This window comes from Pseudonaja textilis, chromosome 14 (assembly GCF_049901715.1).
Source record: "Pseudonaja textilis isolate UNSWEBS1 chromosome 14, rPseTex1.2, whole genome shotgun sequence".
NCBI lineage: Eukaryota > Metazoa > Chordata > Lepidosauria > Squamata > Elapidae > Pseudonaja > Pseudonaja textilis.
In genome coordinates this window covers 136,021-153,862 of record NC_142003.1, presented here as the reverse complement: position 1 = coordinate 153,862, position 17,842 = coordinate 136,021, and the positions used below count along the sequence as shown (strand labels likewise).

The window sequence follows — 17,842 nt, the reverse complement described above, 5'->3', positions numbered from 1 at the left end:
AAGATGCCTCACCTTTCGCTGGCTTCCTAGCAGCATCCTTGGTCACTGCCCCTTGGAAGGCAGGCAGGGCTGAGCCTTCAACCTCCAAGGAGCTATAAACTCAGGTGCAGCCTCTCCCCCGGCACCACAGCACAAGGCCACGGCTCTTCTTGAGTGTGGTGAAATGCAATCAGGATTCCTGTAGTTCCTGCAGGAGATTTCCTGCTAGTGAAAAGAACTGTCCAGGTTCCCTTCTTCAAGACAAGTAATCTGAGCCACACTGTTCTGCATCAGCGGCCTTTGAGCACCACTTCTGCCTTGGATATACAATGTGTGCTTTGCACCAGCTACAGGTGGCAATTGCAATTAGGCCACATGTGATATGTTTTCATTTTAAAGGTTTCTGACAATCCATCCTGTTATTTGCATGCTTAAGGTTTGCCTCTACTTCTTACTATTGGTTGATATTTGATCAATTCATTTTGTAACTCCAGCCTGGCCGTAAATTGTAAATGCCTGAATATCTCCCAATAGTTCCAGAATGCTTCTAGAGACAGAAGCAGCAATGGGTAACTATCCACAGTAAAACCACATCGGCCCCCTTCCTTCCCCCACTCCCCCTTTGAGAATAGCAGGGCTGAAGGGACCAGTGCCTGCTGGGAATTCCTTGGCAGCCAGCAAGGCTAGCCATGAGATGGCATCTTGTACTATTTCCTGCAGCAGGAGACATGGAACCTGGCGGGTTCCCTGGCAGAAGACATAGGGTCATTTTTAGACAATATCAATAACATCAGGCAGTTTCTTGCACCAATGGCAGAGGTTGAGCCTTGTGGAGCAGGTCTGTCCCACGCTGCTTCAGGGATGGGCCCATCTGTGCAGCAAGCCCAGCCCGTCAGGCTTTTGGGCTACTACTTCCTCTGCAGCTGCTGCTGGCTAAAAGCGAACATCCTTAATACTGAGTGGGCGCAGTGCTTGGGTCTGCAAAGGGAAACATTCCTGCAACTGTCATGTTAAATGCTGCGATTCAATTCATCCGATGTACAAATCGTAGCCACTGTGCCGCCTTCTGGATTAAGAAAACAGAAGGCATCAAGCTGAGGCTCGTTGTCCAAGGATGATAAGAAAGTCCGGGGACAGAGCGCAGTTTTTGGACCATGGAGTAGCTTAACCTGGGTAGGAAGAGTTCCCCACCCCCAGATGTTCAAATATGGCTAGGATCTAACGGGAGTTATATTTAGCCCCCTTCCATGTCTTCCAACTTAACTGTCAGCCTCAGCAACAGCTGCTACTTTTCACCGCTTTGAAAGCAGGCAGGCAGGCAGGCTCTCAGATGCTGCTGCCTTTCCAAGTTTACTTCAGCTATTTCCGAGACATTGGGTGGCTGGGTTCCCTTCTTCCTTTACAGCAGCCTGGAAGAAAAAAAACAGGTTTTGTACCCTCCCGCCATCCAATTTGCACAGATGACCACTGTAAATGAACAGGCTGGGTGTGTGGTGGGGGGGGGGAGTGAGGGAAGCAAGAGGCCCCAGAAGAGCTGCTTGGTGCAGCCCAAGCATGCCTGCTCCTAGCAAAGCTGTCCTAAGGTCAAACCCAGAGCAGCTGCTGCACTGCTGCACTGCCATAGAAAGTGAGGGGACGCTTGACTAAGTGGGGTGGGCTTGTCCTGGCAGCTGCTGGGGCGATTTTGCCTTGGGTGGGCAGTTATTTGAAGTTGGCAGATAAAGCTGTGGTTCCAGGTGGGAAGTAGGAAGATTCCACTCAGGACAACATCGCACTGCCCAGAGAGCATCCTCATCCAGCTGCTGGAAGCAACTGTTTGCCAAAGAAGGAGAAAGGGGCCATCTGTCCAAAGAAGGAGAAAGGGGCCATAACATCTGTCCAGCCTGAACCAGCACCTTCCTCACTGCTGTGTCCATTTTCTGAGCTGACCCAGCCTGCTTATCTAGGGTACAGTAGCTGCAACTGGATTCTCCGGACAGATGAGGCTGAGGTGGGTTGTGGGAGTGTGGGTATTTGGACCCCATGTTGGTTCAGAAGACCGGGTGACTCCGGCTTTTTAGCTAACTGCTAGGATGGCTGCTTTTGATGGAAGTGGGGCAAGAGCCCCTCCAGCTCTTAGCCTTTTACGGAAGGCTCTTGTCGAGTAAAGGGCCTTCGTGACCAGGAGGCCAAGAAACTCCACGGACGTTGATCCTTCCTTGTATAGGTTTAGGCAGAGATCGGGCGGCCCCGCCCTCCTCGGGCTTCCCTCCGCTCTTTCGAAAAAGTCTCCGGACGCATCCAAGGAAGTGGCGGGACGGGGTGCCTCTGGATGCCGCACTCCGGGGAAATCCTTCCGCCGTTCCCCGGCTGCCTCACTCTATGCTCAGCCAGCCGCGGGTCCAGCCCCGGTTTGCGCGAGGATCTTCCTGGGAAGAGCGCAGGGCCCTCGCCCGGGGACCGCAAGAGGCCGGAGCCGGGACTGTTGCCGGGCGAAGGCCGAGCCGAGAGTGGCTTGCTCGGCTACGGGAGGGCGGAGGAGCTCCCGGGGGTTTTGTGGCGCTCCGCCTCGCCGCTGAGCTAGGCTTCCCCTTTTTGCAGGCCGGGCGCCTCCCAGCCAGCCGCCATGCCCGACGCGCCGAGGCAGCTTCCTGGCGAGGCGGCGCGGAAACCCGGCAGCGGCTCGCCTGACCGCCTGGGCGCCGCCTACTTCGACCAGCCCTGCATCCGTCTGGCCAAGGCCCTGCTCGGACAGGTGAGCTCGTCGGGCGGGGGTAGAGGAACGAAGGGCAGTTGCAAGGCCGGCCTTAGACGGCCCGGCCTCCCTGGTCAGCTCCTCTGCAGGAAGCGGGACGTCCCAGTCGCTCTCCCGTGTCATGCGGGCCCTCGCAGCCCCGGCAGTCGGGGCGGCGCACGGGGGCCCGAGAGCCCGTTGACTCCCGGCAGTCTCGCCTTGTTTCAGATTCTGGTTCGGAAACTGGCCGACGGGCGGGAGCTGCGGGGACGGATCGTTGAAACAGAAGCCTATTTGGGAGGGGAGGACACCGCTTCGCACTCCAGGGGGGGTCGACGAACCGCAAGGAACACAGCCATGTTCATGCGACCAGGCACGCTGTACGTGTACCAGATCTACGGGATCTACTTCTGCATGAATGTCTCCAGCCAAGGTAAGTAGGCCTCCAGGCCCGCCCCCCTTCCCACTTTTGGATCAGGGTGAATCCCAGGGATGCCCAGCTTCCCTGGAGGCTTCTCATTGGGGGGGGGGGATTTCTGCCCTTTGAGCCACCCCCCACCCTCCAGTCTGCGGTGCCTTTGAACCACTCAGAGCAGTTCTGCCCACCTCCTGCACAGGTGAAGGTGCTGCAGTCCTCCTGCGCTCCCTGGAGCCCCTGCAGGGGCTGGAGGCCATGCGAGAGCTGCGCCTGGCCCGGCAGCAGAAAGCTCCTGCACGCCCTCTCAAGGACTGGATGCTGTGCAATGGGCCCTCCAAACTCTGCCAGGCCCTGGCCATTGATCGGAGGTTTGACCAGCAGGACCTGGGCTGCAACTCTTCCGTATGGCTGGAGCCTGGCCTGGAAGCCTCCAGAGACCAAGTCCCCATCTGCGCCCCCCGCGTTGGCATCAGTGGGGAGTGGGCCCAGAAGCCTTTGCGCTTCTACCTCCATGGCAACAAGTGTGTGAGCGTCACTGACAAAAATGCTGAGGGGAAGCTGGCACCTGGCGCCCTCAGAGAGAAATGTGTTTAGCTTGCAACCTGAAGCGGGCATGAATACTGATGCCAATAGATTTATTTATGTAAATAAACATGTTTTGTTCTCTTCCAATGACTGGGGTCAATGGAGCCAAATGCACAATGTATCACATTCAGCAAGAAAGTGCACGGCCCCAGGCCCACTTTGCTAGAATAACCCCTTCCTCTTGATTCTGAAGTGTCCCCGCCTCGCCCCGGGACAATCCCAGGGCAATTGATTTGAGCTGGCAGTGCCAGAACAGTAGGACTTGAGCAGGCAGGCATGCCGATCGATGCTTGGGAGTTGTTGTCGGAGGCAGGATGGCTGGGCTATGAACCCACTGCTTCATGTGAGCATTCAGCCTGCGGCAGAAGGGAAGTCATGGGGCACTCTTTCACCAAAGGGGCTTATCCCTGGATCCCCATACTCTTCCTGCTTTTCAAAGTCAAAGTCACCAGCTTGCTTCCCTGCTCCACAGTTTGGGGTGGGAAGCCCTCACGGCTGCTCTGCCGAGTCCTCCTTCCCTCCAAAGAAGGGGACAGAGCACAAAACTGCTGGACTGCAACCCCTGGAAGAGCGCTCCTGTGATGTCCAGCAGGAGGGGCTTCCTCGGATCCGGGAGCAGCATCTAGCCTCGACTGGGCTCCTTCCTGGCCTCAAGAAAGCCTCCTCTCCTCACTTATGGAGGGACTGAAAGACAGAGATGACGGGATCCTCGTGGTTCGTCACCACCAGCACACTACGGAACTTGTCAAAGAGCATGAGCAGATGGGAGCGCCGCATGTTTTCATTGTACATGATCTCCTCCAGGTGATGCCGTCCACGGAAATAGTGCAGCAGCCTGGGGGGGGGGGGAGGAAGAGGTATGTTTCTGCCCTGCAGCCACAGCAAATGGCTGCCCACTCCTCACAGCCCAAAGCCTGAGATGCTTGCTCCCCAAGTCCCCACCCAGGCTTCCTCCCTTGTGAAGACTGTACAGTCTAGGCCGGTGGCCCAAAAGAGCAGGACCTTCGCTCCACAGCTACCTGGCAAACATGCGCAGATCGTCTGGATTGTGAGCTGCGGGGACACTGAGAATGGCTTCCCGCTCGTGCTCTGAGAGGCTGGTCAGGAGGTTCTCCGTCATGCGTTTGTTCACGGGAGACTCGCCCCCAGGCAACAGCTCCGCACTGGAGTTGTCCATGCTGGGGCTTGTCAGGGTCATGTCATCACTGCTAGCTGTGAACAAACAAGGAGGAAGGCCCTGTGAGGGACGAGAGGAGGCGGGGCCCCATGATGACAGCCGCCACCTTTTCCTTTCCTGCTGTTCCTAGACAGACGCAACAGTGGGGCTGAAGGGCAAGACGGCTTTCAAAAAATTGTTGACAAAGTCTTCCTCCACGAGCAATGGCCCTTAGACTTATATACCCCTTTGTAGTGCTTTACAGCCCCCTCTAAGTGGTTTACAGAGTCACCCTATTGACCCCAACAATCTGGGACCTCATTTTACCAGGAAGGGTCAAACTCCTGGCAATCAGCAGAGTCAGCCTGCGATGCTGCATTCTAACCACTATGCCACCATGGCTCTTCAGAGCCTGAAAAAAATATTCCAATCCTCCCCCCTCCCTCCCTCCCCCCCACACAATTCTATCATGCTGCCCTTTAGAAATAAGCAGAACAGTATCATGATATGAACGGACTTGAATATTGGACACTAGACATCCATTAGGCATGAAACAGGTCTGGGTGATTTTGGGCCACTCTCTCAGTGCAACCTCCACAGGGTTGTTGTGGGGAAAGTTCAGTGCCGTGGTCTCTCCTCTCTCTTTCATCCATCCGTTTATCTTACCCATCTTCCCCTTCCTCTCTGTAGAGGACCTGAAACCCGGGAGTCAAGCACGGTTCCCCTGGCTGGGCTGAGCTCTGGGCAAAAGAGGGCTGCCACTTACTGGGAGAACCAAAACTGAGCGCACTGGGAGTGCTGAGGCTTCGGCCCCCAACTCGGGCAGGAAAGGGCAGCTCTTCTACTCTGGTGCGAAAACCCTCTTCCTCCTCCTCCTCCTCCTCCTCCTCCTCTTCCTCCTCCTCCTCCTCCTCCTCCTCCTCTTCCTTTGGGGGAACCATCAGGCAGGCGTAGCTGTGCAGCTGAATGAGAAGCCGATGCTGGAGCATCCAGGCCACCATCCGAATGAGATGTGTCTGGGAGAGAAGGAGAGGCCGTCAGAGCGGCCTAAGATCTTGGCCGTTAAAGCACCTCGACCACCCTGTGGGTTGAGGCGTTGGGCAGGGGAGGTTGAGGAGCTAGAACTTGCCTCCTGAATCACTGGAGCAAGAGGGTCCTTGAGCTCAGACAGAGAAACTGGCCAGGAGAACTTGGACAGAACTGCGGGCAGGTCGTGGCCTGGAAACTGGGAGGAGAACTCTTCTGCCAGAGGGGAGTAACTGCAGAAGAGAAGGGAAAGGGTTTGAGTGGGCTGCCCTCCTCCCTTGCTCCTGCCTGGCCTCTGGGTGCCGCGAGTCAACCTCATCAGCACCTGTGAAGCCTAGGAGACAGGAGCCGACACACAAAGCCATCCCTTCAGCAGAAAGAACCAGCTGAGCAACTCACAGGCAGACACTGGCGTTGGGGGACAGCATGTAGACGTTGTTCTCACACAGGGGATAGACCATGAGGGCCTTGCCCCAGTAGACAAGATGTGCAGCCAGCTGAAACACCTGCCACAAAAGAGAAAGCACCTGTTGGGGCAATTCAGCAGCACCTACAGGTAGGACAGGCTGGGCTGGATCAATGTGGCAATGAGCTCCCGCTCCAAGGAGAAAGGAGAAGAGTTACTCTCTCTTCTGCTTAGGCAGATCACATTAAGAAAACACAGCCTGGCAGCGAGAGGAGAAAGCTCCCGTTCCCCTGCTGTGGGTTGAGACCAGGGGTGCAGCTTTCATTTCTTAAGAGGGCCCCCAAATCCCAGCTGCCAGGAAGCAGGAGGAGAGATTCATTGCCGTCAAGCTCAGCCTATGGGCACAATAAGCAAGGGAGGTGATCCACACAGATCCCACAGGGCCTGATCCAGGGGCTGGCTGCTTTGGTCCTCTTAGAAGTAGGCAGAAGGATGTGCTTCACCTAATACACAGGTGGGCTTTAATGCCTCAGTTGTTATAGTGGAAAAGATCTTCCCGCCCTCACAACATTTTCCTTTCCCTGGGAATTCTCACTGCCTGTTTGGGGGTCAACTCGGACCCTATGCTTTGGAAGAGGAGGTCCACCTGCGGTTTATGATGTAGCAGATGTATCAAAAGGCTTTGGGGTCCGCTCTGAGCTCACCTGGAGCAAGGCCAGGTCGGCATCCTGAGCCAGCTGCTGAAGGTTCTTCACCGCAGAGGCGGTTTTGATCACTCGCACCAGGGCAGGGGAGCAATCGAGGGGCAGTTCGCTGAGGAGGGACTTCTCATCTTTAAGCAGCAATAAGGCATGGTAAGGCCTGCAGAGACGGCAAAACAGGTGCGGGATGGGGGTGCGGGGTTAAGATAACCTACAATGGCTGGGGAAAAGCTCCTCGATTAATTTGTACAATTTCTCTATTTCACAAGAGAGGTGCAAGAACCTCTGTGTAGCAGAAGTGGTGACCGATTCATCAAAAAACAGAGCAGCTGAATGTGTAATGTGAAAAAAGTGATTTTCATAGGATTTATGAAAAAATCAACACCTTCGGGGGTAAGATGGGTGGCCTATAAATTTTATAAATAAATAGATATACAAATGAATAAATAACAAACTCAATTTTCCAGGTGAACTAGAATGAGACTCTCCCTTAAACCACACAAGTTGAACATCATACAATCAAATCTTGTTTGGCAGAAATCCTGGGTCTGAATTTGGTGAATGAGTAGCTGAGAAGCTAAATGTTGGTAGACGAAGTAACAAGACTTGTGGTTCAGACTGAGCATGTTAGATTCATGAAGTGAAAACATTTGGAGCACCGCCATAAGTCACAGAATGAGGATGATGCCTGCACAATTAAGTAGCTGGTGATCGAAGAACAAAATGCTTTCTAAAGATTTATCTTGGGGCTTGCAAACCATGGGATCATGGAACAAAATGGGTCGAGGAGGCCATGAATTCTCAGGTCCTGCTTCCAACTATTCATCTTTTAAAACTCTGGACATTCTCACCCACAGTCGCCAAAAAATTTCAGAGACACATTTTCAGCTCTCAAGCAGGCTTAGCCACATCTACATCCCAAGAGGCCTGACTGAGGTGAGAAAAGATTCTAAACCAAGTTGCATTCAGAAAGACCAAAATAAAATAATAAATGTATTAGCAATAAAGTCCTGTCTCACCGAATAGCCTTCAAGCTTCTTTCAATGGCTTCTGGGGGGATGAAACTGGATGCCACATCATGGATTTTATGAGGCAGGCAGAAACTCACTTCCAGCCAGTTATTGATCTGTAGTTGGACCAACCCTGTTGTGCACAGACTGAAAGGAAAGAAAGAAGCACCAGGAGGTTCAGGGATCAGCCTTTTTGCACAGAAGCCTCCAAATGTTCTCAAAGGTCCCCTCCACCCACCCTTCCCCTTATTTGACTCAATTAAAATATAGTATTCCCTTTTACATAGACGCAAGTATCGCCACTTGTTGGCCACCAAAAAGCTGTGCAAGTCAAGTCATGCTAGCCCTGCTCAGCCCAGAGGAAGGCTGCTGCCCACCAGGTGGAGCTGAGCCGCTGTCTCAGAGGGGCATCTGGCTGACTTCCCCAGGAAAGCTTTGCCTTTGCCTCCTGTGCTCTGCTGCTGGGCATCAGAAGAGAAGGAAAGCGACAAGCAGGAAGAACTAAGGCTCACAAGGCCCACATCATGGGGAGGTGAGGGCATGAGATGGAGGGGCCTCCAGAGAGCTTACAAAGGCTCCAAGGGAAGAGAGAGCCTGGCCAGCTTTATGCAGGCTTCCCCCTCCTCAAGGAGAGCAGTGCATGGACAAGCAGAGAAGCGAGAAGGGACTTTCAGGTTCTAGACCGGATGGTGATGGCTTTGATGGTGATGAAGGAAAGCAGCCAGATAATGCTTGATATTATGAGGAGAGGAGTTACTCTCTATCTACTTTAATCTCCCAATCCTAAACTGAGGGGTAGTGTTTCACATAAGCCTCGGGGAATAAAAGATAAGGGGGAGCCAGCTAAACACCCAATACCCTGAAGGTTTCATTCCAATTACCTTGTGTGTGTGTTTTTTGTTTTTGTTTTTGTGGTTTTTTTTGGGGGGGGGCAGCTACAGAATCGGATTCTGCACCTCCATAATTGTCTTGCAATGAGTTTCCCCCCTGGGCTCCCCAATTTTGGGATGAGGCTGTCCTCTCCTACTGACGGGCACCATGACAAGGCCTGTGGCTCTGTAAGGAAGCAGCCGGTAAGAACTGCTGATGGGGGAGTGGGGGTGGCAAGGATATTATTACCTGTCGTAAGCTTCTTTAAGGTCTCTGGCCAGCTTGCACTTGGGAAGGATGTGAGGGAAAGGTGACTGAGGGCCATCCCTTGCTGTGGAGGGAAAAAAATCATTTTGGAGCCCCGGCCTCAGGCCCCTGCCCTCTTCCCAACCATTCATTCTTGGGACATACCTGACGCTGGGTTTTATTATTCATCTAATTAATTAATCAAATGTGTATATCTGTCCATCTCACAAAGACTGAAACTTGCTTCTTTGTGTCATCCAACTGCTGGCTGCACAGCAAACAGCAGCCGGTCCAGCCTGGGCCTTTGAGGGGGTCAAGTCAGGGGGGATAAAACAGCCTTCCTTGGACACTGGCTCTCAACTCAGGGGTCCAGGCTGGCAACAGTCCCCTGCAGGAGCCATGTCCTGGAAAGCGGCCTCCCAAGTGGATGAGACCATAAACCGCTTGCAGCTTACTTTCTGACATGGCTGAAACTTCATCTTGAATGGCCAGAATGAGTTTGGCCTCCCTGGTGAGATACTGGCAGCGTCTCTCTTCATGCTGAAGCACAATGGCGATGCGCCGGGAGAGGTTATGCAGGCAGCTGATCACGGAGGGGTCCGCAGTGGCCTGCAGGCAGAAGTAGAAACTGTCCATCAAGGGTGGCCTGGCAAAGCCAGATAACCTGGAAGGAGGAGGAGGAACCCACCTGGGGCCAACCCAGCCGTTCTCTCCCCTCTGGCCATCCAGCAGAAGGCTGTCTCCCATTGAAAGCATCGGGGTAATAAGAGCTGCTACCACAAAATATGTGAACCAGTGGTAGCATCCCTTCAGCTACTCTTATTTGGACAAAACCTCTCAGTCACTCACACACATACACACCAGCATCTCCTTCTGACCTTCCCCTGACCCCAAACCGCTACTTCCCACTGAGGACACGTTGTCCCCTAATGTGAGGACAGAGGGGCAGGCTCACTGCCCTGGAACAGACCTTCCTCCAACCCTCAGTCTGAGCCTTGCGGAGCCTTTGGCTAGAATAGATTACATGAGAACCTCATGAAGCACCAACCCTGGAATTTCTCCGTCACATCACGCACAAGTGACCATCTTGCATAGCCCAGAGAGGCTGCTTAATCCACTCTGAACCAGGGAGAAGGCAGGAATCCAGCTGTTATCAGCCACACCCAGCTGAACAAGTGAGGCTCAGACACTTAGTAGCCAAAGTGGACAAACCAGCTGTTCAAGGCCTGTTAAAGAAATGGAATGCAGGGCAGTGATAACGTGTGCCACCCAAAGTCATACACTATGACTCGGCACTACAAAACGAGCCACATTTCTGCTGAGTCATAGGATGGGGCTAAACTTCAAGTTTCACTGCAACTGCCTCCCTGTTGATAACACCTTGGGCCTTTGCCTGTCCAGCTGCCACTATTAGATGGGCCCCACCCCGGAGCTGAAGTGCTACGCAGAGATGCAGAGCCATAAGTCCCGAGAGAAGTCCAGGCCAGCCGAGGTGGGGGAGAGTGCTGATTTTGCCAATAAAGGCCAAAGAAATGACCGGGAAGACCTGACCCCCCAAGCGAGGGCTCTACAGCTGGCTGTCTCACAGCACCGTTAGGTAGTATTACTTCTGAGGCAGTCTTACCCTTAAAGCAAAGACCACGTTGAAGAGAATCATGGTGGGCATTTCCCTCTTGGGAGAAGGATCTGTCTTTGACACCTGCACAGCAAAAGAAGACACTTAGGAAGTGTAAAAGCAAGTAGGTCCAGGAAGGGCGGTTGGATGCGGTGGTGCATAAAAGGTAGATCTGTTCTTGGTATATTGAGATCTGGGGAAAGAGTTCCCTCTCTTGGCCTCAGTGAGGCCATCTGGCCTGCAGGTCATGTTTTTAAGAAAATCAGGCATAAACTAGAGCATATCCAGGTTGAGACCAAAGTCAGGAAGTCTCAGAAAAAGTAGTTCTGCAAAGGGCAGGAGCTGAAGTCGTCCAATGGCTGAAGGAGGCTATGCAGAATACACACCAAACCTTGGATTAAACAAATAACAGAGCTGTGTGGCACTGAAATGGACTGTCTTGGGGAGGCAGCAGAGTGGTTTTATTTAGGCAGAGACTGGGGCGGGGGCTTAGGTGGGGGAATAATTCTCCAGCCATGGCGTTCCTCAATCAGTAGGGCACCACATGGCTTACAGACTCACACAGCACACCCCAAATGTGTCCGCCTTTCCAGTTTCCAAGGAATAAACACAGGTTAACGGGGGTGGGGGGTGGGGGCAGCTGTCTCCCAGGGTGCTGTGTCCACCTCCACCAGCAACTCTGGAACGAATGGCAGGGCAGCTCTTGTCTCTCCAGAAATATGTTCAAGGCAAGAGGAACCTCCACGGAGGTACAGTCCTGAGAACTTAGATCAGGAACGTGGGAAATAGTATTTCAAATTAGTCACCCCATTGACCTATGGGGAATCCAAATTTTCTAAACTGAAGGAAAAATGAATAACATGGCTAAGCAATAGGAACTGCTGCCTCTTGTAAGAATTACATGACACGATGGAGCAAAAAAGCCCCAAGTGGCCTGTCGGGAGGAAGGCCTCTGCAAAATGCCTGGTTAATGGGTTAACCCCATTTCCTGGATTCACACAGCACATTCAACAATGAACTAGCCAAATAGAATAAACCACAGAGAACCTATTAAAATACTTGCAATTGCATCTGCTAAATCTACTGATCGAGTTAAGCCCGCCGTGGTTAAGGATACAATTGCCATTCCCAGGGGAGATTCAAAAGTCAAGTAGCTGGTGCCGGTTAAAACTTGTCCCAATCAATAAATTTTTATACAGCGCATACTTCCAATATTGAATCTCATTTTACAACGGAAGGGGAAAATCTTCACAGGGAAGACTGGCCACAAAAAGAGCTGAAATGGACTCTTGCTAGTATCAACTTTATCGAGGAATATGGGAAGCAGAATTGGGTTTGAGACCCTAGCCACTGGATTCTGCAGGTTGTTCCAAGCTGAGAAAGGGGCAAGAGTAGAAATTTAGCAATATGAAAGGAGCCTCTAAGTTTCAGCTGTTGCAAAGGTGTCCTGGGTCTGCGACATACCTGGCCAAAGGCATGCTGCAACAGAGTTGGGTGCCCAACAAAACAAATGTTATCAATCTTCAGCTCAAACTTTTTGCCACACATGTCTGATTTAGTAGCCAGAATTGTTGCCAGAATGACATCCGAAAACCTTCAAAGCAGAAGAATAAGAGAAACAGGTATGACTGTATTTAGGGCGACCTAAAGACATCCCAAAGCCAGGTACCATTTGTATTCAACATTAAATATTATTCTGCAAGCATTCTAAATAAATAACACTAGGACCCATTTGAATGCCATTAATTTGTCCAAATTTTATATTTAGAATCATCAGAATTACTGAAAGGAAAGCATCACAGCCAACAATGAGACAGTCATGCCACTCTCAGACAGAAGTGAAGAGGTTAGAGAGGGTCGCCTCTGTTACAGGGCTAAGCAGAGTGGTTGCAGCAGCTGAAGCAGATTCCCAAGTACAGGCTGCTCCTGAGCCGGGTTATAAAGTCAAGGAATACCTGCTCAGAGCCTCAAAAATGTTTTCCTCCCCTATTCCCATCCTCTGTTTCCTACATAAGCTGCTATCATGTAACCTCTTGTCTCTGCATGATCTAAAGTTGTCCTGCTCTGTGGGGAAAGATGTAGCCTCTTTCAAAGTGCCGGTGCCCCAGAGGACCCAGCTGGAGGCCTGCAGGCTGGCCAGCATCACCTGCAACACCACGAGGCTGTCTGCAACTTATCTGAGCCTGGAAGGACTGGTGAGGATGGAAGTTCAGCCCTCTGGGCAGAAATACATCTTCTAGCTCTGAACTTGCTTCTATGTTTTCACATTCAGACTTTTAGTCTCAACTCCCTCTCCCGCCACTCCATTGCTGGTCAGGGACAGTTGCCATACAAAGGCTTCTCCGTGGTAGACTGCAGCGTTCTGCTATGAGGCCTGCGGCCAGGAGAGTTATGAGCTTATCAGCCCTCCCAGGAGGCGGCAGCGGCAGCAGAGGCAGAATAGTGGCTTTGCAATCTTTCCCACCAGAGACCTAGCAACTGAAGTTTGAATTCTTATTTAGATTAAGACCAAAAATAATTCTAAAAGATGTTCTCCTCAAGACAGAATGGAAATCCCAGTGGTTCTGTATTTGGAAAAAAACGGAATGAAAAAATCAAATTCTTGAAACTGTTCATATTCAGTCTGTGGAAATCTCTCCCTTTGCTCTTTTCTAGCAATGGAAAATTCCAAAATTTGGTTCTTAAAAAAGTGGACCTTCCTGATAAGTATCCTCATCTCCCTATCTTCTCATGATGGTTACACTCTGGCTAAGCATTTGATTTTAGCCAAGCAGCTGTGAGCCTTTCTTTGGAAGACCAGCTTCCCAGAGGCAATTTTGTGGAGCTCATTGGTTTGTTAAGGGCCTCTGGGATATTGCTCAAAAGTCCTGGTTTTGACAGCATTTGGAGACCCTTGTTTCAATAATGCTGCCACCTACCTCTGTGTTCAATAGAAGAACATATTTCTTACGCAAATAAATGTTCTGGGGTAAATAACAACCTTGTCTCACCTTTTAGCAGCTTCTACTTCCCCAATTAAAGAGAACTCCTATGAATCCTTCAGGAGTCCCTCCTCTCTCTGAAAGAAAGGGGTTGCAAAAGAGATTCAAAAGCTTTAGCTGCCCTTCTGACTCTGGTGCAGACCATTTTCTTCAGCTTTTCCTTTTAACCCACTTTTTCTGGCTGCAACTTAAGTGACGCTGAGTCTTAGGAAAAGATTTAGACCAGTACAGAACCACACAACTAGGACAAATCCATCGTGGATGGAGGCCTGACAAACAATTTTGTTTCCTGCCTAAGCAGGGGGTTGCACACAAGACTTCCAAGTCCCTTCCAACTCTGCTATTCTATTCCTATTCCTATTCTATTCTTATTCTATTGCAATCCTCCTCATTCTAGTGTTACACTGACTAGAAATTCTAAAGCCTGTAATATAAAATGGTTAAGGGAGAGCAGATTGGAAAAGAACATAATAGCTCGAATGTGGAGTGGCCTCAATATTCTATCATTCAAAGTATTATTACTCTACATCCTAAAAACTAGAGAGGAACCAGCTGTTAAATGCTGCATCCAAATGCCTTCACAGACAAAAATGACGCATTACTTATATGAGTTGATTGCAAAGTGCAGAATGGTGCACCAGTCTTAGCTTTGACCTCATACACTCCAATCAACTGAGTCAGCTTCTGGGTCCACCTAATCCAGCCTTGTCTCCACCGAGACTGACAGGCAACCAGAGAGGAAACCCAAAGCCGTTCTGCATGCAAAACACACACTCTGCCACAATGCTGCACTTCTCTTTCTAGACTGGCTCCTCCTTTACATTTCTTACAAGTTTATCCATCTCATCTGCACTCCACTATCGTTCCATTTGTTTACAGCATAGTCCAAGACAGAAATTAGAAATACAATACAAGAGGAAGATGGTAAAAAAGAAAAGCCATTGGAGACAGATGAATTTGGTCTTACCCTGACACCACCTGCTCATCAGTGAGAGGACAGGGCTCTCTGAAAATAGGAACAGGGGCCATAAGCACCACTCAGAAACAAAACTGGAGAATCAACCAGACAAAAATCACACAAGGCACACTATTCGCACACTTATAAAATGGGACAATGGAATCCTGCCAGTTTTCATGGTTACGAGTAAACGTTTCTAAAGTAAAATGAAAACAATGAAACTAATGTATACCACACCACCGCCACCCGCGTAAATGGATGGCATAAGTGGGAAGGAAGAAAAAGACTTGCAATGGCTGCTCATAGTGCAGCAGGTACCATGAGCTTCCCCCAAAGAGACAGCAGAATAAGCACTGGGCAGGCAGGACAGAGCTTGCAGGAATGTCTCAAGGCTGCTGGAATAAGAAAACTGGGCTCCAGGGACCACAGCAGGCCCTTCCTTCATGGCTGCTGTTACTGTGCAAACCATTCAGCTGCTTCCAGCCATTTTTTCCCCTATTCCTGAATTCTGCTACAGCAGAAGAAACCTGTACATTGTACTACATGAAAACCATTAAATTATAGCTGGCCACCTCTTCAACAATTCTGGACAATAGAGAAGGCAGTTCAGGACCAGAGTGGGCCCTGGAACTGTTGTTATAATCACAAACATACCCCAGATGCTTTGATTCATATCAGCTAGCTAAGAACCAAGAGGGGGATAGGTCCAGCTTCACGCAGTTTTGAAAATTCCCCAGCTTCAATTCCAGAGGCTGAATAATAAGCCAGGGAAAGTCAGTGTCTCTTGGCAAATGGGAATCCTGGAGCTTTTTCCCCACTTGTCAGACCTACCAGAGTTGCCTCCTCCCATTGCTAACACCAGAGGAGCAAAAAACTTAAAGATCATTCACCGGGATAATTGTGATCATTAAAGAGTACAAGAGTTGGATAGAATATTTTTATGTTTTCCTCAAAACCATGACATTCAAAAACCCCTTCACAAAAAGAATTGAGCTCAACTTTGCCAAACAACATGCCCGTGAGAAGGAGATCTGCAAAACAGAACCAAGGAAATACATACCTGGAATCTCCATCCGGATCTTCTACATTCTCACCAATACTGTTTACTGCATACTTACTCCTTGACGTCCCTAAAAAAGATGGAAGGGGGGGGGGCAGACTTCAAGCCTGGAGACATTATTTACTGTCCCATTCACACAGCACATTTTGCATGGTGATGGGGAGGCAGCATATTTTATGGGAATCCTATGATCTTCCTCAGACAACTAACCCAGAGGCATGCTTTGAATAATCTGTCTCAGTCAGCACGTCACTTGGATCAAGCCTACCAACTGCCCTTTCAAAACTGAGCTGAAATAGTAGGCCATGCAAAAATCAGACTCTGGAGGAACAGAACGAGCACAAAGGGTAGATGAGGAAGTCCTCCCCAACTCTCTTCGTGGTGTTACTGACTCCAGATAGACTGCCACACATATTTTTAAATTCCCTTTTCCTCACACTGTAAGGAAAATATTCCAGGGGAATAATAGTCTGCCAGTCTCCTTAGCAGCAGTGTCATATGGTGCCAGCAGATTTAACCAGAACACTTAGGTAGTACAGATACGTCACGATATACAAAAATGGACGCAGCAAGTCACCGGAACTGGCATGTAAAAGAACTGACTGGCCACGGACTGATCACGAACAGGGGCACGAGACCATGGTGAGGCCTTTGCTCCGGACTACCTACGCCTGCCCAGAAAGACCGCCAGGAAAACCTCCGATCCTGAAAGCCCTAAACAGGTGATGTCCCCAGGCGAACCTCTCACGGATGAAGCACTGAGTTCAACCGTGAAATCAACGGAAACCAGGGCCAAACGTGAACCGGGCCGCTTCCCTATCTTCGGTGAGGAGGCAGAGCTGCAGGCGACGCCCAGCACACCTGAACAGGTGGGAGGTCAACTGGGCCAGCTGCCCGGGAAAAGGCAACGCCAGGACACGAGATCTCCAGGGGGCCCCGGGGAGAACCGCCGGGTCATCCGAGCGCCCGGAGCACAGCGGGACCGCCCGGCGGCGAAAGGGCGAGGTCGCCGGGTCACCATAGCAACGGGGGCGGCCAGGCCTTCCGGGGCGGGGCGTCTGCCGCCCACCGCGCGCTCGCCAGTTCCTCACCGATCAGGGCGGCCGGGTTGCCGGGCCCCCGCTGGAAGGGGAAGCGGAAGAGCAGCTTGTTGCCTCGGCTGCCGGAGCTCACTAGGATCACGCTGACGGGGCTCGAGGTGTCCCCCATGCCGCTGCCGCTCTCGCCCGCGCAACCGCCTCACCACAGAGCCGGAGCCGAAAGGGTAGAGGGCCCATCGCCCTTTGACACCCGGGCGCGGCGGCTGCGCGGTCGTCACTTCCGTTTGTCTTCCGGTAGCGGGACGGCCTTCAATTTGCCGCTTAGGACCGGCGAAAGTCGGGGATGATGGGCGCGTCCCGAGAGCTCTCGCAGGCCGCTTCCATTCCCCGCCCCCCCGTGCTTGGCCGGGGCCTGGCTCACTAGCCGCGGAAGCTCACCTCACCAGCACGCCAGAAACGGGGGAGCCCCTGCGCCGGCATCCTTCCCGTCAGCAGGTGGCGCCTCGGCTAGGGAGTTGGGGCGGGCTCGGCGCCCCGCCTCGGCTTGGCAAGCGGACGATAAGGCCACAGGGGCTCCCTGGCTTTGGAGAGATACCGCCGCCCGCCCGCCCGCAATCGTGTCTCCAAGCGGGGGAGACGTGGCCTTCGGAACGGAGGGCAAGAAGGAGACCCCCCCACCCTGCGGCCCAGAAAGAAGAGCTGGGAGAATATGGGTTCTTTTCAAAAACGTTGACTTAACCCAACTGACAGGAAAAAAGATATATACATATTTTTAAAATACTACGTAACATTGAAAATAATAAAAGGTCTGGGAAAATTAATTGTAAACAGTTCCCAAATGTTGATCAAATTACTTAAAGGTCTAGCCCTTTTACTGGAAAAAAAAATCTATGACTATATTACCAATCAAGCGTATTACCTGTCATTCCAGTAGTGTATCATTTCATCTGTGAAAAGTCATCCAACCTTGCTTTACACATTTTTAAGTACGGGAACTGACAAACTACAGAGAGGAGTTCAATGTCATTAATAAATCTGATTTACCACTTGTTTTGGGAGTTTTGGAGCCCCATGGTTA

General features: G+C 51.3%; 2 protein-coding genes across 16 annotated transcripts; one reads left to right on the top strand and one right to left on the bottom strand.

Moving 5' to 3' along the window:
- The first annotated feature begins 1,943 nt into the window (after window positions 1-1,943).
- On the top strand, window positions 1,944-3,782 carry MPG (N-methylpurine DNA glycosylase). The gene is made up of 4 exons (XM_087912673.1): window positions 1,944-1,969; window positions 2,560-2,713; window positions 2,921-3,125; window positions 3,310-3,782. Exons 1-4 carry the CDS (start codon window positions 1,959-1,961, stop codon window positions 3,702-3,704), a joined length of 765 nt encoding a protein of 254 aa, XP_087768799.1. The 5' UTR covers window positions 1,944-1,958; the 3' UTR covers window positions 3,705-3,782.
- On the bottom strand, window positions 3,729-17,222 carry NPRL3 (NPR3 like, GATOR1 complex subunit). 15 transcript variants are annotated; one of them, XR_015739550.1, is made up of 14 exons: window positions 16,816-17,037; window positions 15,725-15,794; window positions 14,674-14,712; window positions 12,190-12,319; window positions 10,735-10,809; window positions 9,566-9,719; window positions 9,114-9,195; window positions 8,004-8,141; window positions 6,988-7,144; window positions 6,277-6,383; window positions 5,981-6,110; window positions 5,618-5,898; window positions 4,715-4,907; window positions 3,729-4,530 (listed from the first exon to the last, which is right to left on the bottom strand). XR_015739550.1 is itself a non-coding variant. In XM_026704528.2 (14 exons), exons 1-14 carry the CDS (start codon window positions 16,931-16,933, stop codon window positions 4,365-4,367), a joined length of 1,809 nt encoding a protein of 602 aa, XP_026560313.1. In that variant the 5' UTR covers window positions 16,934-17,216; the 3' UTR covers window positions 3,729-4,364. The 15 variants fall into 15 exon arrangements, 14 of the variants coding, with proteins under 14 accessions (XP_026560313.1, XP_026560319.1, XP_087768791.1 ...); XM_026704528.2 differs by having other exon boundaries at window positions 5,618-5,867; window positions 16,816-17,216; XM_026704534.2 differs by having other exon boundaries at window positions 5,618-5,867; window positions 16,898-17,115.
- Window positions 17,223-17,842: the final 620 nt, after the last annotated feature.